The following is a 22,964-nucleotide window of genomic DNA, read 5'->3' as shown; positions in this document are numbered from 1 at the left end:
GAGTTTAAGAGTATGGGGGGAAAGAAAGAGTCCCCAATGAATAGCTATCATCTTGTCTAGATGGGTCTGGTGAAAAGAGATGGGGATAAGATTTGTAAGATTCAATAGTTAATAACTGTTATCATGACTAATCGCAACTGTCACAATTGTAAAGGTAGAAGTTATATAATAAAAAAAGGGAAGTGGTTAATCTTACAATCCAGAAACAGAGGACTCTAGGACCATCAAGAGAGGAACACACAAGCAGAATGCAGGACCTTATCCAGAGAAGCAGCAGTGCCAGAGATGGAGGTAGAGATGGGGACATGGAGATGGGGACATGGAGATGACTCTAGATTCATGGACTAAGAAGAGAAGGACTAAGAGCTGGTGGCCAGGAGCAGACTTGCAGAATGTGCCGTTTGGAGATGTAAATTATTATATATGCCTCAGTGATTTTTTTTGTTTGTTTGTGTGTTTTTCAAAAAGCTACAGTGGAAAGAGAGAAATACTGCTAACTGATGGCATATGGAGGGAATTGTAATCAATGTAATAAAACAAGGTATATGATTTGTTGAATGCAAAACTGATGATATGCCCTGTAAACTTTCACTCAATCCACAATAAAAACCTTAAATTAAAAAAACAAAACAAAACAAATTTAGCTTTACTCATTCATCTACCATTCAGACTCATGACATTAAGTATATTCTAGAGGTGTGGTGCTGTAGGATAAGCACTGTACCTCAAGGTTGGTTTGAACTGAGAGATCAGACGTTCAAATTCACCAGCCATGCCTCAGAAACCCTCCACAGGGCACTATGAGTTGGAACCAACTCAACAGCACTTAACAACAACACATTCTTTAACTTCCAAAACAATGTCCAGCTGACTTTCGGTTTCAGAAGCAGTGGAGAAAGTCAAGTGGAGAATTCTCCATGCTAGAGGGACTGGTATCTCATGCAGGAAGTGTTCACAGAACAGCTCCAGATCTCCGGATCTACCATAAGGTCCAGGATGTCAGTTTCCCACACTCGCAAGTGAAAACAATCATGATATTAAGGAGCATACTGTGAGTTAGGAATCTAGAAACGGGACTACCTCTGTGGCCACCCTACCCTCACACAGTGTAGAGGGCAGGGCTACAACTAGTCCAGCTCAGAAAACCGGTGTTAAAAGTGGTTCAGAGATATTTGCAAAAAAAACAACAAAAAAAAAGGTGTAGGAGACTACACATTTTTGTAGCTGTCCTGCCTTTGTTGCTCAGCCGTAACAACATCAGATGGGACAGTTTTCCCATGGTACAGTGAGAGGGAGCTTGGCGGTGACTTATGACATCAGCTGCGGAGACACAGCTCTAAAATTTTATCCTGTGGGACCCTTGGTGGCTCTCCACAGTGGAGTCAGTTCCGACTCCAGGCGACCCTGTGCAGGGTATCCAGGGCTGTGGGTCTTTGCAGAGCAGAGCATCTCGCCTTACTCCCACAGTGTGGCTGGTGGTTTTGAGCTGCTGACCTTGCGGTTTGTGGCCGCATTTGTGGCCACTGCGCTACCTGGGCTCCCTGAGCAGGACCCATATAAATCAAACTGTAAAACTCCAACATAAAAGGACTCAACCATCTTGAGAATTGTGCTGTGCACACACAGATACCTAACTCATCTTCAGAGACAAAAGTAGTGAACAATCTTTCTCCCATTAACTTCTTAATATCCACCTGCGCACCTCTACTGTAGTGACTAGAGGAGGAGCAAGAGAGAGCGTACACCCTCACCCACTGCTGGAGACTTCTACCTTGCACACACACTGCCTGTGTAGCTTGGGACAGTCAATCACAGCTTCAATTCTGTTCCAAAGTGGTGGTTCTTGTCTCTGCGTTTATATTACTTCCGCTTTTAGTCCATTTGATCATACATCTTTCCTGGAGGTGGGAGCTTTTTCTCCCTATGTTACCCAAGAAGACACAGCAATCATAGCCATATAGTCAAACTATAAGCATACCCCATAATATTCCATCACTGAGATAAGCGCCAACAACACCTGCTAAACATTACATGCAAAAAGGGAGGCCTATCTCCTGATCATATTCACCAGGAGACACCCAGGAAGCTTAACAACAAACAATAAACATCCACTAAAGCTTTAAAAACAAATAAACAAAAAAACATATAACTATTGGAAATGACGAACCAAAAACAATAAACAATATCAAAACATGTCCAAAACAGAAGAGAGTAGCTGAGACAAATCAGCTGAAGACAGACAAAGACTTTCTCGAGGAGGAAAAGCAGGTTTTGGTTATGTCTGAAAAAGAATTCAGAAGAATGATATGGAAACAAATTCAAATGCTCTGAAAAGGGGCAGAGGAAAACAAGGAAGAAGTCAGGAACGTACTACAGGAGCAATCAAATACAATTGATACAGCATTAGAGACTACTCAAAACCTGCAAAAAGATGTCTCCAGATGATTAATAATAAGATATCAGAAATGGATAATACACTGAAAGGGGAATGGAGCATAATTAAAGAGATGGAAGCCAGAACTAGTGAGCTGGAAGACAAATCTCTCAATACTGCTAAGACAGAAGAGAAAGCAGAAAAAAGGATAAAAAAAATCAAAAGAGAGTCTAAGATTCATGCTGGATAACATGAAGAGGAACAATTTAAGAATTACTGGCATTCTGGAAAAGGAAGAATCAGAGAAGTCCACAGAGGACATAGTTGAAGAGCTTCTGGAAGAAAATTTCCCTAACATCTTGAAAGATGAGAAGATAAACATTCAAGAAGCCCAACGTACCCCAGGAAGGAGAGACCCCAAAATAAAGTAAAAAAGACATATAATAATCAAGCTCTCCAAAATCAAAGACAAGGAGAGAATACTGAAAACGGCCAGGGAGAAGAGAAATGTCACTTATAAAGGCAAGCAAATCAGATTAAGCTCTGACTATTTAGTACAAACCATGCAGGCAAGAAGGCAATGGGAAGACATATACAAAGCCCTGCAAGAAAAAAACTGTTAACCAAGAATCGTCTATCCATCAAAACTATCAATCAAATACGATGGTGCGATCAAGACATTCCATGATAAACAGAAGCTGAGAGATTTTATCAAAACCAAGCCCTCACATCAAAACATCCTAAAGGAGTAATGTGGATTGAAAACCAACAAGAACAGACAACAAACAGAGATTGACAGGCGTGGCAACAACACCTGGAACTCAGTCAACAGATAGCAGAGTCCAGAACATAAGAAGACTACAACAACAAACTCAAAGGAGCTGGGAGGTCAACCGAAGATCAAAATTATATCAAAGTCACAGATGGGACAAACATAGCAACAGAGACCCAGGTGGTGAGGATGTCAAGTAAATTACAGGAGACAATGGATTCACTTAAATGGAGAGAAAAGTTAGTAGACTATAAAGTAATACCAATGAAAGTTAATACTTCACAACTTACCATGAAAAGGAACTTCCAAGCAGAACAAGCAAACATGAAAACTAAAAAGAAACTGACAAGAAATAGCACAAAAAACACAAACTCAGCACAAGAAGGATGCAGAAAAAGGAATGAACAGCACTACCAAAAAAGTAATATAATGGCAGCAATTAATTCATACCCATAGATAATTACATTGAATGCCAATGGACTGAATGCACCAGTGAAAAGACAGAGAGTGGCAGAATGGATAAGAAAACAAGACCTTCAATATGCTGCCTGCAAGAGACACACCTTATACACAAAGACAAAAACAGACTAAAAGTTAATGGATAGAAAAAACTATACCAAGCTAACTGCAACAATAAACAAGCAGGAGAGGCATTACTAATCAATTTCCTACAAAGTAAACTTTAACGATAAAAACCCGCATAAGAGACAAAGGACACTATTTCATGATCAAATGGCCAATTGTGCAACACGACATAATCATAATAAATATTTATGCTCCCAATGAAAGAGCAACAAGATACATGATGCAAACCTTACTCGCCGTGAAGAAAGAAACAGGTAAGTCTACAATTATAATGGGAGATTTTAACACGCCACTCTCGAAAACGGACAGAACAACCAGAAAGAAACTCGACAAATTTACAGAGGAACTAAACAACACAATCAACCAATTTGACCTCATTGATGTATAAGGAGCATTCAATCTAACTACAGCACAATATACATTCTTCTCCAGTGTGCAAGGAACATTTTCCAGAACTGACCATGTGTTAGTTCACAAAGCAAGCCTCCATAAATTTACAAACATCAAAATTCTACAGAGCATCTTCTCAGACCACAATGCTATAAAACTAGAAATAAACAATAAGAAGACCAAGGAAATACAGTTGGATAGAAGGAAAATGAACAACACCCTGCTGAAAAGTGACTGGGCAAAAGAAGAAATAAAACGTGAATTCACAAAGTTCTTAGAAACAAACGAGAATGAAAACACAGCATACCAAAATCTATGGGACACAGCAAAAGCAGTGCTGAGAGGATAATTTATTGCGATAAATGAACATATCCAAAAAGAGGAAAGAACCAAAATTAACACATTAACACAGCATCTTCAACAATTAGAAGCAGACCAGCAGAGGGAACCTACAGTCACCAAAAAAAAGGAAATAGTAAAGAGTAAAGATAAGAGCAGAAATAAACGAGATAGAAAACAGAAAACTAAAGAGAGAATCAACAGGACACGAAGCTGGTTCTTTGAAAAGATTACGAAAACTGAGAAACCATTGGCAAAACTACAAAAGAAAAGAGGGTGAAGACAGAAATAACTCAACATTAGAAAGGAACCAAAGAAAATCAAAAGGATAACAGAATACTATGAAGATTTGTACTAACAAATTAGAAAATCTAGAAGAGACAGATATATTTCTAAGAAAACATGACCTACCTAAATTTACTCAGAATGAAGTAGAAAACTTGAACAAACCCATAACAAAAGAAGAAATTGATCAGGTCATCAAAAAACTACCAACCAAAAGAAGTCCAGGCCCAGATGGCTTCATGGGTGAATTCTACCAAGCATTCAGGGAAGAACTGTCACCAATTCTACTTAAATTACTCCAGAATATAGAAGAGGATGGAAAACTCCCTAATACTTTTTATGAAGCAAGCATAACCCTCATATCAAAACCTGGGAAGGACATCACTAAAAAAGAAAACTATAGACCAATATCCCTGATGAACATAGACACAGAAATTCTCAACAAAATCCTAGCCAACAGAATCCAACAGCACATCAAAAAAATAATACATCATGACCAAGTCATTGGTTCAACATTAGGAAAAAAAAAAAAAAATGTAATCCATCAGATAAATAAGAAAAAGGAAAAGAACCACATGACCATATCGATAGATGCAGAAAAGGCATTTGACAAAATCCAACATCTATTCCTGATAAAAAAAACATTCAACAAAGTAGGAATTGAAGGGAAATTCCTCAACATAATCAAGAGCATATATACAAAACCAACAGCATACATCACTCTCATTGGAGAGAAACTGAAAGCCTTCCCTCTAAGAACAGAAACCAGATAACAATGCCCTTTATCACCACTCCTGTTCAATACTGTGCTGGAAGTTTTAGCCAGTGCTATACGGCATGATAGAGAAACTAAAGGCATCCAAACTGGCAAACAAGAAATAAAACTCTCCTTATTTGCAGACGATATGGTCCTATACATAGAAACCCCCAAAGACTCAGTAAAAAAAAAACTACTAGACCTCATCAGAAGATTCAGTAAAGTGGCAGGATATAAGATCAACATACAAAAATCTGTTGGATTTCTCTACAGCAACAACGATAGCGCTGAAAAGGACATTAGGCAAGCAATACCATTTAAAACAGCCGCACAAAGATGAAATATTTAGGAATAAATGACTTATACAAAGGGAAACGATTTATACATTAGGGAAACAAAGGACTTATACAAAGAAAATTACAAAACACTACTACAAGAAACCAAAGAGAGACCTACAGAAGTGGAAGAACATACCATGTTCCTGGATAGGAAGACTCAACATCATGAAACTGTCAGTACTGCCCAGAGCAATTTACATATACAATGCAATCCCAATCCAGATTCCAACAACATTCTTCAAAGAGATGGAAAAGACAATTACTAACTTTATATAGAAAGGAAAGAGACCCAGGATAAGTAAAGCACTGTTTAAGAAGAACAAGGTTGGAGGTCTCTCACTCCCCGATTTCAACATTTACTCCATGGCCACAGTGGTGAAAGCAGCCTGGTACTGGTACAATGAAAAAATACATTGAATAATGGAACAGAATCGAGTATCCAGAAGTTAACCCAACCACATACAGCCAAATGATTTTCAACAAAGTGCTTAGGTATATTGCATGCGGGGGAGACAGTCTCTTTAACAAATGGTACTGGCAGAACTGGACAGCGATATGCAAAACACTGAAACAAGACCTTTACCTGATGTCCTATACCCAAAACGAACTCAGCATGGATTAAAGATCTAAATGTGAATCCCCAAATTATGAAGGTCATCAATGAAAAAATAGGGACAAATGTGAGGGCAATAATTCAGGGCATTAACAGACTACTAAACATTTTGAAAAGTTGTTGTTGTTGTTGTCATATGCCGTGGAGTCAGTTCCGACTCATAGCAACCCTATACAGGGTTTCTGAGGCTGTAAATCATTACGGGAGCAGAAAGCCTCATGCTGCTCTTGAGATTTGCAGCCCGATTTGTAACCACTATGCTACCAGAGCTCCTTTTTGAAAAGTACACAAACAAAAACAGACAAAATACATGAGTGGGACATACTAAAAAAAACTTATGTGCATCAAAAGACTTCACCAAAAGAGTAATAAAGGGAACCCACAGAATGGGTAAAAATCTTTTGCAACGACACATCAGATAAGGGACTCATTTCTAAAATATATAGGAAACTATAACACCTCTACAAGAAAAAGATAAATAACCCAATTAAAAAATGGACACAGGACATGAACAGACATTTCACCAAGGAGGAGATCTGGGCAGCCAACAAACATATGAAGAAATGTTTACGATCACTAGCCATCAGAGAAATGCAAATCAAAACAACAATGAGATATCATCTCACACCAGCAATAACAGCAAAGATCTAAAAAGCAGAAGACAACAAATGCTGACAAGGATGTGGAAAGACTGGGATCCTCCTACCTTGTTGGTGGGATTGCAAAATGGTCCAACAACTCTGGAAAGCAATATGGTGCTTCCTCAGAAGGTTGGAAATACAAATACCTTATGACCCAGCAATTCCTCTACTTGGTATTTACCCACAAGAAATACAAGCCATAACATACATAGATATATATACGCACACCAAAAATAGCAGCACTATTTACAATAGCAAAAAAAGGGAGACAACTAAAATGCCCATCAACTGAAGAATGGATAAACAAACTGAGGTACATGCATACAATGGAATACTATGCTACCTCGAAGAACAACAAGGAAGCTGCAAGCCATTGCATAACATGGATGAACCTTGAGGACATTATGCTGAGTGAAATTATTCAGTCACAAAAGGAGAAATACTGCATAAGACCATTATTGTAAAAAACTAAGAAAAAGAACCCACCCAAAAGGGGATGCTGATCACCAGTATTTACGGGATGAGAGGTGGGGAAGGAGGGAGGGGAAGTAAGAGCACAGGGTGGGGAATAGACACAGGAGAACCTTGGAGCTGGGGGATGGGGCTGGCAATATACAAGAAGGGAGAGGGGAAAAAGAAGGTGGAAGGGAGAACAGTTGGGCAGGTTCGCAGGGGCTAGGTGGGACAGAGGTAAATGATGGTGTATGCATAACCTTGGAAAAACAGGGCTTCAGGATCCAGGGATTGAGGCCTGACTTGACAGGGGAAAAGAGGTGAATAAAGTTAGGATGATGCTTGGCTGTCTTTTGAATCTTGGACTCTCTATCCTACCATTATGAAATAGACACTTGGGGGGGGGGGCGGATAGCCAGAAACATCACAACAGAAAACATATAAGCCTGTCTTCAGCCTATAACTGACTGGAATACCTTGAGGGTAGCTGGAAACTGCCCAGAACCAAAAAGGGGGTGGGGGGGATATAAAGGCAAGAAGCGACTGGCTTACAAACTTTCAAGAGGGAGCCTAGTTCCAGACAAGGCAGGATAGGCAGAACCTCTACTGAATGATTTCCAAACTGTTGGGACTGGGCTGACAAAAGGAAATGGGGATAAGACTCTTGTGGTACAACAGTGAATACCTACTGCCAGGACTGACTGTGAGGGTCAGAAATGTAGAGGCAAATTTTTTTTTTTGGCAAAAGCAAACACCTCAACATAAAGAAAACAAAAATTTGCACAACTAGACAGATAAATAACATCATGATCAACAGAGAAAAAAACTGCAGTTGTCAAAGACTTCTTATAGAAGGAGCAGTCAAGAAATCAAACAATGTATTGCTGCGGGCAAATCTGCTGAAAAACAAGTTTTTAATGTATTAAAGATCAAAGACATCACTTTGAGAACTAAGGTATGCCTGGTCCAAGTCATGGTATTTTCAATCATCTCATATGCATGTAAAAGCTGGACAATGAATAAGTAAGGCAAGAACAAAAACTGACCCATCTGAATTATGGTGTTGATGAAGAATACTGAATATACTACAGACTGCCAATAGAATGAACAAATCTGTTTTGGAAGAAGTATGGCTGGATTGCTCCTAAGAAGTGGCAATGGCAAGACTTGGTCTCTCTCATACTTTGGGCATGTTATCAGGAGGATCAGTCCCTTGAAAAAGACACCATGCTTGGTGAAGTGGAGGGTCAGTGAGAGAGAGAAAGAACAATGGGACCAAACATAACAATTCTGAGGACAGACTTGGACTGAGCAGTGTCTCATTCTGTTATACATAGGGTCACTATGAGATGAACCAACTCAACAGCATATAACACTGCTAATAAAATATTCTAAGACACTTCAATTCATGCCAGACTTGGAATAATCTGAATGAAACTACAAGGGCAGCGAGACTTTATCCTTTGTATTATAAGAACACACTGAAAAAACAAAACAAAACAAAAACAAGTCATAGAATCTAAGGCTTTTGAAATAAAAACCAGAGCCATGAGTAACTAACAATAGCTACATATTATAAAAGAAGCCCTGGTGATGCTGTGAGTTAGGTATCAGATTGCTAATCACAAGGTTGGCAAATTCAAACTCAGTAGTCGCTATGCAACAGGAAGATAAAGTTGTTTGCTCCTGTATAAAGATACACAGTCTCGGAAAACCTATGTAGGGCCATTATGACTCAGAATCCATGCAATGGCAGTGGGTTTGGTTTATTTCATATAAACTTCCTGATTACATTTAAAATGTATTTACTCTTTCTTTTTTTAAACGTATTTACTCTTAAGTATGATCTTTTCATAAGTGTTTTACACAGGTCCTAACTTAACACAAACACACTAAGTAAACCTGGAAACTTTCTGGTATCTCAAGTTAGATCTTTCCAGAGGCATTTCATCTTTGTGTGCGTTTCCCAAAAGGGTCTTTTCGGTCTTTCAATAACCAAATACCCCTGAGTAAAATTCTTCTGTTTCAGGATTATAATGAATTTTGCTCTATAAGGAATAGTATTGTAATAAACTTATAATGCATTAACTGCTGGGATCATAAAACAGGTGCCTTTCCTGGCAAGTATATTCCTTGAGTGTAGAGAAAGTTCTATTTTTACTATAAATCCATGTTGTTGTTAAGTGTCGTCTAGTTGTTTACAACTCATAGTGATCCTGTATACGGTTTCTGAGGAGTGGCTGGTGGGTTTGAACCACCAACCCTGTGGTTAGCAGTCTAGTGCTTAGCTTTCAGCGCCACACCAGGACTCCATTAATCCATAATATTAGTTAAATCAGGAGATTTAAGAATGACACAAAAATTTTTTAGAATTTTTAACAGAAACAAACAAACAAAATTCTCAGAAATAAGCATCTAATTCCCTTGTCATACATGATACTAGAATAGAAAATTTAATTTTGTCATAAAAATTAAGTAATATCTTAATTTATGGTTAGTGAATTGGTTGGCCAATTACTCAGTTATGTCTCCCATATATCCAGCTTCTTTGAATAAAATAGAGAAGAATGACTTACCAAATATTCTTCTGTGCCATATAGAGAAACAAACTGTTCATCATCTTCTAATTCTCTAGCTGCACCAAAATCTGTGAGTTTATACACAGACTGTCCATCTTCCCCTATAACACGCATGATGTTTCCTGGCTTGATATCACGGTGAACTATACCATTCTCTCGGAGATGATTCATTCCACCCACTTCAATAATAAATACAAAATAACAACAAAAAAAATCATAATGTCAATATTTGTGTGGATGTGTCAGTGCATCTGTCTCAGGTCATGCACATAATTCACTTGTATTCATAGAGTCTCAAGTCATTAATAAAGCTTTTCTAAAAATTGGTCCCAGGTCATTTTCATCAAAGAATTAACAGATGATATATGTCTTATTAAGGAGCTCTGGTAGCGTAGTGGTTATGAATCGGGCTGCAAACCGCAAGGTCAGCAGTTCGAAACTACCAGCTGTTCTGTGGGAGAAAGATGAGGCGTTCTGCTCCCGTAAAGATTTACAGCCCTGTCAGAAACCCTGTACAGGGTTGCTATGAGTCGGAACCAACTCCACAGCACATAACAACAACAACATATGTTTTTTTATCTCCAGTTGCAATTATAAGGATATTTGGTATGATACGGAGAAGTACAGACAGGAAGAATCCAAGCTCTCTTAAATATTGCCAGGAAAATGCAACAAGAAGATCGTAAGTGTATGATTCCTCCTGAATTACTTTTGTTTATAACCAAGGGTTATTCAAATGTTCATGGAAAAGGAACTAACAGGTAATGGAATTTTTTCACAAATCTTTTGAAGCCCCTCTGTATATGTGGGCAATCTTTATTTATTGAGAATAATAAAGTCCCTAGAAAAATATCAATAGTTCACAACAGTTTTATATTAATTTACCTTGGGAAACTATTTATAAAAAGTAAACTGAACACAACATATAAAATAGTAAAAAAGTAAAAGGGAACGATAAACAAATATATTTCTCATAATACTCTTTTAGACACAATGAGGGGGCTTCAAAACGTTTGTGGAAAAATTTCATATTATATTTCATTCCAGTTTTCCACAAAAATTTTGAAGTCTCTTCATATACAGTGCTATTCCAAAGGCTTTTTGTTTGTTTGTTTTTTAAGGCAATGGTGGTTACAATGCTCAGACTATGCTGCTAGGGATAATTCACCAGCAATACCACCAAGTGAGAGCTTGAAACATTTGTCTGATAGCTGATAGAAAGATGTCCAAATATAACATTTGAGAGTACATTTATGGGTATTAAGGTATAATTATTAAATCTTAAAAGTTGTACTCATGAAGACATCAATGATCTATATCTTCTATTTAATTCAATCGTTGTAGCATTCATCCATGGGCAACAGATGTGGCAGTGCACGTCTATAAAGATTTAGTCCTGAAAATCACATAGACCAGTTCTATTTTACCCTATGGAGGGTTTGCTATGAATCAGAATTGACAATAGTGGGTTTGGTTTTGAGTGTTGTTTAACTTGTTCCCAAAACTATCAATTCTGTTTTCTCCCATTATAAATAGTTTCCACTCAGCTCTAAGTGTCTATTTCAAGAACTTCTAGTAAATGATACATCTCTTTAATTCTGGGCTATCCTCCTTCATCATAATTTTAAAAAAAACAACAAAAAAAAACAAAACAACAGCTTAATGTTGACATGTAATTCACATACCACAAAATGTGCCCTTTTAAGGGAATTAGAATGTGCCCAGGGAAATAGTCTTCTTATTAAGCCTTTGTTGAGTATGGGGCCTTAGGTGGAATCCTGAGTCCCATCCCAGAACCTTCTGAGTTGGGACATTCACACTTGAAAAAACATGCAGACCAGCCCAGAACTGCATGGAGAACAGAAGAATCTTATTGAAAGACAGACCTGCAGAATAAAAATAGACTGTTTGGCTATTAGGATATCAAGCAAACTGTTTGCTTTGGAAGTATCAAGGTAAGAAAAAACAGCCCATCAAAAAAAAAAAACAAAAAACCTTCTAAGATTGAAACTCAAAAGGAACCCACAAGCAGGCTAGTGTGTCCACTGTGACCATCTAGGTCTACTTGTGAGTAGAAGTGGGGGAAATGGAGCAATGAAGAAATGGGCTGAGTTTGACCATGCTCCATTGACACTCCTTGACCTCAAGATAAAAGAGAGAAGAGGAAGGCCTGGCTGGTCTGAAGTTTACGGAGCTGTGTGAACTCCTGAGCCTATGAGCACTGACCTAGTCACTGGGGGCTAGACCTGAAAGTGAAGTGGCCAGCTGGTCTGAAGCACAGGGAGGCATGCGTGAACCCGCAAACTTGCAGTTACTACCCATTTGACCTAGCTTGGATGGCTAGGTAGAAGTCAACCATATGAAGATAAAGATGCCTGATTACTGTAAGTAAAATTGCTAAAATTTGATGAACTGGCCTTTTGCTTATGGATGTAGTTGGCTCAAAATTCCAATTGGAATGGAAGGATTCTTCATATAGAGGATCAAGCTTGTTTTCCTCAGTGCAGTGGATTGATAGAGACAATCTAGCACTGGCTATCAAAAATGGGGGGTCACACAATAGAATTCACCAACATGTCAAAAAAATAATACATCATGATCAAGCAGCATTCAAACCAGGGATGCAAGGCTCAATATTAGAAAACAATCAGTGTAATTCACCATATAAATTACAAATAAGATAAAGAATCACATACTCATATTGACTAACGCAGAAAAGGCATGTCTCAAAATCCAACACCCATTCATGATAAAAACACTCAACAAAGGAGGAATTGAAGGGAAGTTTCTCAACATAATTAAGAGCATATATATATAGGAGAGAGGGGGGGAAGAACAAGGTAGACAGGGGGACCCTGACACAGGTTTGCATGGGCTAAACAGGGCAGAGGTAAATAGTGATGCATGCTCAACCTTGGAACAACAGGGCTCTGTGTTATAGGGATCAAGGCTTAGTTTGAAGAGGGGAATTAATACTAAGATGCTTGACTGTCTTATATTGGTTTCCCTTGCCTACTATTGTAAAATAGACACTTAAGTGGGATAGAAAGGAATGTCAGGAAACATGATTAGAGAAAGCTTGTAAGCCCATCTTCAGCCTATAACTGATTGGAATACCTAAAAGGGGTTCTAGAACGTGCCCAGTGAAATAGGCCTCCTGTGGAGCCTATGCAGTGTATAGGATCTTAGGTGGAATCCTGAGCCCCATCCAGAAACTTCAGAGGTGGGATAGTCCCACTAGAAAGGACAGGCAGACCAGCCTGAACAGCTAGAGCAACATAAGATACATCTTCAAAGAAAGATCATCAGGAAAAACCCAAAACAAAAAAGTCAGCATGACTAGCTACTACAAGAATAAGCAAGCTGTTTGCCGGGAAGCCATCAAGGCAAGCAATCAAGTTCCTTCAGGGCAAACCCCCCTCTAAGATTGAAACTCAAAAGGAACACATCAGCAGGCATGTAAGCTGCTGACAACCACACTGGTCTACTGGTGAGTGGAAGAGGGGGAAAGGCAGCAATGAAGAAATGGACTGAGTTCAACCATGGTCCATAGACTCCTGTGGACCTGGATATGAGAGAGAGAAGAGGAAGGGCTGGTTGGTCCAAAGTGTAATGACATCTGGGGACACCTGAGCCCATGGACAAGAACACAGCCACAGAGGGCTAGAGCTGAGAGTGAAGCATCCAGCTGATATGAAGTGAGGGGCGATGCAAAAGAACACCCAAACTTGCAGAAAGTACCCATCTGACCTAGTCTCAATGGCTTGATAATCAGAACTCAACTAGAGGAAGATAAAAACAGAAAAGCAATTTTTAATAAATGAAACGAGGGTTAATTGCTACAATTTGATGAACTTGACCTATACTCATAGAGACAGTAACTCTATATACCAACAGAGAGTAAAGGAGTCTTAACATCAAGTATCAATGTTATCCCCTTTGTACACAGGATAGATAGGGGCAGATAACTTAGATATTGGGTACCTAAAATGAGGGGGTGATAAAGCATGAAGTGACTAGCTTACAAGGGTTCAAGAGGGAGTTTAGTTTAAGAGTGTGTGGGGGAAGAAAGAGTCCCCACTGAATAGTTTTCATCTTTTCTACATGGGTCTGGTGAAGAGATGGAGATAAGATTCTTATAATTCAATAATGAGTAATCATGACTAATTGCAACTCTCACAATTGTAAAGGTAGAAGTTTTGTAACAAAAACAGGGGAACAGTTAATGTTATAGTCCAGAAACAAAGGACCCTAGGATCATCAAGGGAGAAGAGCACAAGCGGAATGTGAGACCTTATCCACAAAAGCAGCGACACCAGAGATGGAGGCAGAGATGGGGACATGGAGAGAGGGAGCAGCTGAGGACTCTAGATTCATGGGAAGAGAGGGACTAAGAGCTGCTGGCCAGGAGGCAGACTTTCAGAATGTGCCCTTTGGTGTTGTAAATTATTATAGATGCCTAAGTGTTTTTTGTTTTGTTTTGTTTTGTTTTAAAAAAAAGCTAAAGTAAATAGAAGTACTGTTATCTGATGGTACGTGGAGGGGATTATAATCATTGTAATGAAACACAGTACAGGATTTGTTGAATGTAAAACTGATGATCTGCCCTGTAAACTTTCACTCAATAAAAACTTAAAAAAAAAAAAAAAAAAAAAGAGTATAGGTACAAAACCAACAGCCAACAACACTCTCAACAGAGAGAAACTGAAAGCATTACCTTTGCCACCAGGAACAAGATAAAGATGCCATTTATAACCACTCCTATTCACTATTGTGTTGAAAGTCTTAGCAGAGACAAGAAAGGGAAGAAGGGAAATTAGAAGCATTCAAATTGGCAAAGAAGTAAAACTCTATTTGCAGATGATATGATCCTATATACAGAAAATCCCAAAGACTCAGCAAAAAATCTAGAACCCATTAGAAGACTCAGCAAAGTGGCAACGTACAAGATCAACAGACAAAAATAAGTTGGATTCCTCCATACTAATAAAGATCCCGGCAAGATGGATTGGCAAAGTGGCAGCATCAATGGGCTCAAGTGTGGCAACAATTGTGAGGTTGGCCCAGGACTGGGCAGTGTTTTGTTCTGCTGTGTACAGTGTCACTATGAGTCGGTACCAACCCAGTGGCCCCTAACAACAACAAGAACAATAAAGACAGCTCTGGAAAGGAAATTAGGAAAACAATACCATTTATGATAGCAACCTAAAGGATGAAATATTTAGGAATAAGTCTAACCAGAGAAACAAAAGGCCTATACAAAGAAAACTACATAACACAACTACAAAAAGCCAAAAGAGATTTACAAAAATGGAAGGATATACCATGCTCATGAACAGGAAGACTTAACATTGTGAAAATGCCAATACTACCCAAAGTAATCTACAGATATGAGACAATCCCAGTCCCAATCCAGATTATAACAACATATGGAAAACAAGACAAAGAAATGATCATGAACTTTAAATATGGAAGGGACAGAGTCCTCAGATAAGCAAACCACTGCTTAAGAAGAACAAAGTTGGAGGCCTCTCAATTCCTGATTTCAAAATTTATTCCATTGCCACAGTGGTCAAAACAGCCTGGTACTGGCACACAATGAATGATACATAGATCAATGCAACAGAATTGAGAACCTAAAAGTTAATTCATCCACATACAGTCAACTATCTGTGACAAAGGGCCAAAATACATTAGATTAGGAAGAGATAGTCTCTTCAACAAATGGTGCTGGCAAAACTGGAAATCAATATGCAAAAGAATGAAACAAAACATATCTCATACCACATACAAAAACTAACTCAACATGGATTAAAGACCTCAATGTAAATACCAGAATAATAAAGATCATCGATGGAAAAAATAAGGATGAATTTAAGGAGTCCTGGTGTGGCACTGCAGGTTAATGCACTGGACTGCAAAGCCAGTTTGAACTGCAAGGCCAGTGGCTCAAGCTCACCAGCTGCTCCTCAGAAACCCTATACAGGGTCTCTATGGGTCGGAACCAACTTGATGGCACTTAACAACAACAACAATACACGGCATAGGAGTCCTAGTGTGGCACTGTAGGATAAAGCACTGGACCACAAGGTAGGTTTGAACTACAAGGCCAGCAGTTCAAACTCAGCAGTTATTCCTTGGAAATGCTATATAGGGTTGCTATGAGTTGGAACTGACTCGACGGCACTTAACAACAATACATGGCATACGTAGACTATCAAAAATTACAAAAAATGCACAAACAATAGAAGACAAAATAGATGACTGGGACATACTGAAAATTAGAAACTTATGTGTATCAAAATATTTCACCAAAGGAGTAAAGAGGGAGCCCACAGACTGGAAAACATTTTTTTTGCCATGACTTATTAGACAAGGGTCTAGTGTCTAAAATCTACAGCAAACTAAAACACGTCTACAAAAAAAATACCAGTAACCCAATTAAAAAGTGGGCACAGATATGAAAGGAAGATATTCAGGCAGCCAATAAACATATGAAGAAATGGTCACAATTATTAGCCACTGTTGTTGTTAAGTGCCGTCGAGTAATCTCTGACCCATAGCAACCCTGTTAAGGGATTTCTAGGAGCAGTTATAAGAGAGATACAATCAAAACAACAACGAAACCAGCAATACCTGTGAAACTCAAGTGAGCACAGGACAACAAATGCTGGATAGGGTGTGGAGAAACTGGGACACTCCTACATTGCTGGTGGGATTGTAAAATGCCTCAACCACTCAGGAAAATGCTACAGCATTTCCTCAGAAAGTTGGAAATAGAAATACCTTATGATCCAGCAAACCCTCTACTTGGTTTATGTTATTGTTGTTAAGTGCAGTCGAGTTGGTTCCGACTCACAGTGACCATGTATAGGGTTTCCAAGGAGTGGAGGTTGACTTTGAACTGCCGTTAATGCAGTTCAAACCAATCTTGCAGTCCAGTGCCACACCAGAACACATGTACATACATGCACACTAATGTTCACTGTAGCACTATTCACAATAGCAAAAAGATGGAGGCAGTCTAAGTGCCCACCAAAGGAAGAATGGATAAACAAACTTTGGTACATACACACAACGGAATACTATGCTATCTTTAAGAATAATCACGAAGCTGCAAAACACCTCATAACATGGATGAACCTGGATGACATTACACTGAGTGAAATCAGACAATCGCTAAAAGACAAATATTGCATAACACAACTATTTTAAAAGCTTAATAAATGATTTCCAGGCAAAAAGAATTCTTTGATGATTACCACAGGTAGTGGGAGAGGAGAGTAAATCACAGGTTAGGGGATAGACACATGACAGATTAGGGAAGGCAATATACAAGGAGTGGGACGGTAGTACACAAGAAGGGGGAGGAAGGTAGACTAACAAAGAATATAGAGGAAGACTTAGGAAGGTTTGCATGGGCTAAAAGGGTTAGTGGAAAATAGTGATGTACATTCAACCTTAGAACAACAGGGCTCTGTGATACAGGGATTGAGACGGAGTCTGAATGGGTCAAGGAGGGGAAATAATGTTAAGGTGCTTGGCCTTGGTCTTGTGGATATTGCTTTCCTCTGCCTACTATAGTAAAACAGACATTTAAGTGGGATAGAAAGGAATATTGGGGACTATGATTACAGAAAGCTTGTAAGCCTGTCTTCAGTCTATAACTGAATGGAGTAGTTAGAAGGGGTACTATAATCTGCCCAGAGAAATATGCTTCCTGATAAGCCTTTGTGGAGTACGGGGCCTTATGTAGAATCTTTACCCCACCCAGAACCTTCTGAGGTGGGACATTCTCACTTGAAACGACAAGCAGACCAACCTGGAGTCACTAGAGGAACAGAAGAAATTTCTTGAAAGATAGACCAACATTAAAACAAAACAAAAAAAAGCAGACTGGTTGTTACAAGATCAAGCAAGTTGTTTGCCTTGGAGCATCAAGGCAAGAAAAGTCAGTTCATCAGGGTAAACCCCTTCCAAAATTTGAAGGGAACACATGGGCAGGCTTGTAAACTTGCTGGTGACTGCCCAGGTCTATTTGTAAGTGGAAGTGGGGGAAATGCAGCAAGGAAGACAAGAGCTAAGGTTGGCAGTGACTAAGTTTGGCAGCCATTGATACCTGTTGACCTTGAAATAAGAGAGAGAAGAGGAAGGGCTGGCTGGTCTTAAGTTTAGTAAGATGTGTGAACTCCCGAACCCATGGACAATGACCTAGTCACTGGGGATCAGATGGTCTGAAGGGGGAGGAGGCAAACTTGCAGATGGTACCCATGTGACCTAGCTTGGATGCCTTGCTGACCAGAACTCGAGCAGATGAAGATAAAGAAGTTTGAGATAGGCAGCAAGTGTAAATTGCTACAATTTGATGAACTGGACCTTTGCTTATGGATGTAGCTGCTCAAAATTCCAACCAACAGGGAAGGATTTTTCATATCAAAGATCAAGCTTGCCCCCTCAGTACACTAGGTTGATAGGGATGGGCAACTTAAGACATTGGCTACCAAAAATGGCAGGGGGGGGGGGCTATACGAGCAAAGAGTGGCTGGCTTAAAAGGTTTCATGAGTGTGCTTAGTTTCTGAATGATGGGGTAGGGTAGAATTCCCACTGAATAGTTTTTCTCTTGTCCAGATGGGTCTGGTGAAGTGGGATAGGGGAGAATGGGGCTAGGACTTTTTGATTCAATAGTGAGCAATTGTTATCATGACTAATTGTGGTAGTCACAACTATAAATGTAGAAGACGTGAAACTAAAATGTGGGAATAGTTAATCTTCCACTCCAGGAATAGAGGACCCTAGGACCATCAAGAGGGAAGAGCATGAGTGGAGCATGAGATCCTAACCAGAAAAGTGACAACAGCAGATACTGAGGCAGAGGTGAAGGCACAGAGAGAGAGAGCAGCTGAGGACTCTCAGCCCATGAAATGAGGAAGGCTGTGTGCCTGTGGGCAAGAGGCTGGCTTGCAAAATGTGCCCTTTAGACATTTAAACGAATATATACATTGTCAGCTTGAGGGGTAAGGTGTGCTTGACCCAAGCCATAGTATTTTCAATAAGCTCATATGCATGTGAAATCTGGACAGTGAATAAGGAAGACCGTAGAAGAATTGATACTTTTGAGTTATGGTGTTGGAGGAGACTATTGAAAGTGCCATGGGCTGCCAAAAGAACCAAGAGATCCGTTCTGGAAGAAGTGTAGCCAGAATGCTCCTTGGAAGCCAGGAGGGCTAAACTTTGTCTCTCATACTTAGGACATATTGTCAGGAGGGACCAGTTGCTGGAGAAGGATATCATATTTGGTAAGGTGGAGGGTCAGAGAAAAAGAAGGAAGACCCCCCAGTGAAATGGACTGGCAAAGAGGCTGCATCAATGGGCTCAAGCATGGTAACAATTGTGAGGTTGGCCCAGAACCAGGCAGAGTTTTGTTCTGTTGTGCATAAGGTTGCTATGAGTCAGTACTGACTCAATGGCACCTAACAACAACATATTTTCTGTACATTAAAAAAAAGGGGGGGGGGAATTAGATGTAAATACTGCTAACAGATGGGCTAATCATTGCAATGAAATAAAATATGACTTATTGAGTGTAAAACAAATGGTCTTTCCTGTACACTATCACTCAATTCACAATATAAGCTTTTTAAAAAAAAAATGGGGGCTATAAAGGCACAAAGTAGGTGGCTTACAAGCTTTTATGAGTGTGCTTAGTTTCAGAATGAGTGGGGTAAGGTAGACTCCCAACTGAATAGTTTTCCTTTTCTCCAGATGGACCTGGTGATAGGGATGAGGGGTGATGCTGATAGGATTTTAGGTTTTAATTGTGAGTAATTCTTAGCAGGATTAGTTGTTATTATCACAACTGTAAAAAGAAGATATGTAACTAAAAGGGGGAGTAGTTTATCTTTCATTTCAGGAACAGGAGATCTTAAGACCATCAAGAAGGAAGCATGAGAGTGGAGCATGAGATCCTACTAGAAAAGTGGAAGTGGTAGAGGTGGTGGCAGAGGCAGGGTGGAGAGAGAGTAGCTGTGGGCTCTTCGCTCATGTAAGAAGTAAAGCTGAGTGCCTGCGGGCAGGAGGCTGGCTTGCAGAATGTGCCCTTAGGACATTTAAATGAATACATGTTTTTCATTTTGTATGTGTACATCAAATATTTTTGCTTCGTTAATTTGTGAAAAATAAGATGTAAAAGGGAAGTCACAGGGAGAAAGTTAAGATAACATGTTGTTTTCAGAGAAGAGATTTTAATCACAAAGAAAATAATTTGTTGAATGTAAAGTTGATGATCTTGTCTGTTAACCTTCACTCAAGTCACAATAAAAAGTAAAAAAAAACATTGCCCTTTTAAGCAATGCAGTGGCTGTTACTAATCTCAGATTATTTAAAATATTTTTAAAAAAAACAACACATACCTACTATTGTTTTTGTGTACCATCAAGTCGGTTCCAACTCATAGATACCCTGTATAGGAAGGATTTCCAAGAGTGGCTGGTGAGTCTGAACTGCCAACCTTACAGTTACCAGTCTAATGGTTATCCTACAGTGCCACATGAGGACTCATACTTACTATTAGCACTACTCAAATCCACTGTCCATATTTTAACTGAGTTGTTATTTTATCGTGGAGTTGTAAGAGTCCTTTATATATTCTAGGTGAAATTACCTTATCAGATATATGATTCACAATTTTTTTTTTTTTTTACCATTCTGTGGTTTTTATTTTCTTGATAGCGCTTTTTAAAGTACAAATGTTTTTAATGTGGAAGTCCAATTTATTTATTTATTGGCACTTGTACTTTTAATGTCATGTCTAAGAAAGCACATTCTAAGGAACTTTGATTTGGAATGAATGTAAGAAATTTTATTCTTATGTCAATAAATGTATATGCATATAAAACGATATAAATAATCCAACATACCCACATCTCGCAAAACAATTAAAAATTCAGACTCTGGTAGTCCATAGGCATTAGAAGGCTCTTCTAAAACAGTGTATAAACTTCCACATGGGCAAAATTCCATAATAAGTACTTTATGTCTTGTAGTTGTCTGAAAAAAAAATTTTTTTTATTATATGTTAGTACTTAGTTGATATCCTTTAAATGTAGAATTTGCAACAATGATGAAGGCGCTATGAACTGTTCACCATGGATTCATTAAATACTTGATTACATACATATAAGAATTATCATGTTCCCAAGTCCTACTGAGTAAACAAGTTAAATTTGTTTTTGAAGACAAACAATAGTGAAACCTTGCTAAGTAGGAACTAGAAAATCATTACTATAGTGTAAGTTATGTCAACATTATCTTTAATTTCTTATACAAAAACAATATATTTAAGACAATCAGCTGGTCTAATAAATATCTTAAACACTTAAAATCATTCTACTTCAAGGAATCGGGTCTGTTACAGTGGAGCAGCAATCCGCTCATTTGTATCTGAGCTGCAGATTTGTTTTACAACTTGATTTTAATGTAACAATGATTGTTAAATTATCATAAATTTAACAATACCTTATTAAGGAAATACTATAAAATTAAATATAAACATTTTTATGTTGTTGTCAAGTGCAGCAGAGTCAGTTCTGACCCATAGTGACCCTGTATAGGGTTTCTGAGGAGCTGCTGGTGAGCTTGAACCACTAACCTTGCAGTTCAAACAGCTTTGCAGTCTGGCACATTAACCCACAGTGCCACACCAGGACTCCAAACATTATTATAAGAAACATGAAAATGTGAACATGAGTTATATAACCCAGTATCTATCTTCCAACTTTTTCTCCATTCTCCCTCATAACTTTTTCTATATACCCCAAATGAATTTATAAAGTATTTTAAATTTCTTTACTATTCAGTAGCCATAAGAATAAAAACATGTTATTAAATTATGATCTAATAGATGTTGACAATTGAAAAATTTAAAAATATCAAATAATCTCATAACCCAATGATACTATCTTAATATTTTTATATATTTCCTTTCAGTCATTTCTTCCTATATATCAAATTATGTATGTATAACACTGCATGTATATTATACTGTATACGATGCTAAGTCAAAATGTATTGTTATTTGAGTTCCAGTTAACAATGGTTTATTCCAAACAAAACGTGTTTGAACATGTCTCTGCTATCAGTGGATGACTGCAAATAAATTATCTCAGTAATACACATATTAGTCTCATAAGGATAAACACTGGACTGTGAACCATAGGCTGGTGGTTCAAACTCACCCTGCCACTCTGGGAGAAAGATGAGGTTTCCTGCTCTTGCAAAGATTTACAGCCTCGGAAACCCTATAAAGGTCGCTATGAGTCGAAACTAACTCAAAAGCACTAACAACAACAAAGTGTGCCTTTAAGGGAAAAAAAAAAGGTCCAATCAAAACAGTGGCCTCCCAACTGGTTCTGATTATGTGACGTGAACATTTAGACCAGCTAATGCCGGGCATCTGAGTTCAGGCCCATTTGATAAAAATAAAATGCACTTCACTAATTTAACCACTGCCACGTATATTTCCAATTTCCACCAGACATCAGCAATGATACCTCTTGTTCCACAGCCTCTTCTGAATCCAGTTTGAACCTCTGGAAGTTCTCTGTCAATGTATGATTATAGCCATTTCTGTATTACCTTTAGCAAAACTTAACTCGCTTGAGATATCAAAGAGACTGTCCGATGATTTCCGCATTCCGTTGGGTCACCTCTCTTTGGAATGGGCATAAACATTGATCTCTTCCAGTCAGTAGGCCAGATAGTTGTCTTCCAAATTTCTTGGCAGAGATGAGTGAGTGCCTCTTGTGCCGCCTCACTTTCTTGAAAGATTTCAATTTTTAT

At 38.6% G+C, this 22,964-nt stretch overlaps 1 protein-coding gene across 1 annotated transcript in view; it reads right to left on the bottom strand.

The window, feature by feature from the left end:
* TBK1 (TANK-binding kinase 1) overlaps positions 1–22,964 on the bottom strand; it is a 92,626-nt gene that overhangs the window by 45,674 nt on the left and 23,988 nt on the right. The window contains exons 3-4 of the mRNA XM_006859518.1: positions 21,044–21,173; positions 10,124–10,305 (exon numbers count right to left, since the gene is read on the bottom strand). Of these exons, the coding sequence (XP_006859580.1) occupies positions 10,124–10,305; positions 21,044–21,173 (312 nt within the window). The remainder of the gene's footprint in view (positions 1–10,123; positions 10,306–21,043; positions 21,174–22,964) is intronic.

Source organism: Chrysochloris asiatica, unplaced genomic scaffold, assembly GCF_000296735.1.
Source record: "Chrysochloris asiatica unplaced genomic scaffold, ChrAsi1.0 scaffold00033, whole genome shotgun sequence".
Lineage (NCBI taxonomy): Eukaryota > Metazoa > Chordata > Mammalia > Afrosoricida > Chrysochloridae > Chrysochloris > Chrysochloris asiatica.
This window is presented reverse-complemented; position numbering and strand designations above follow the sequence as displayed.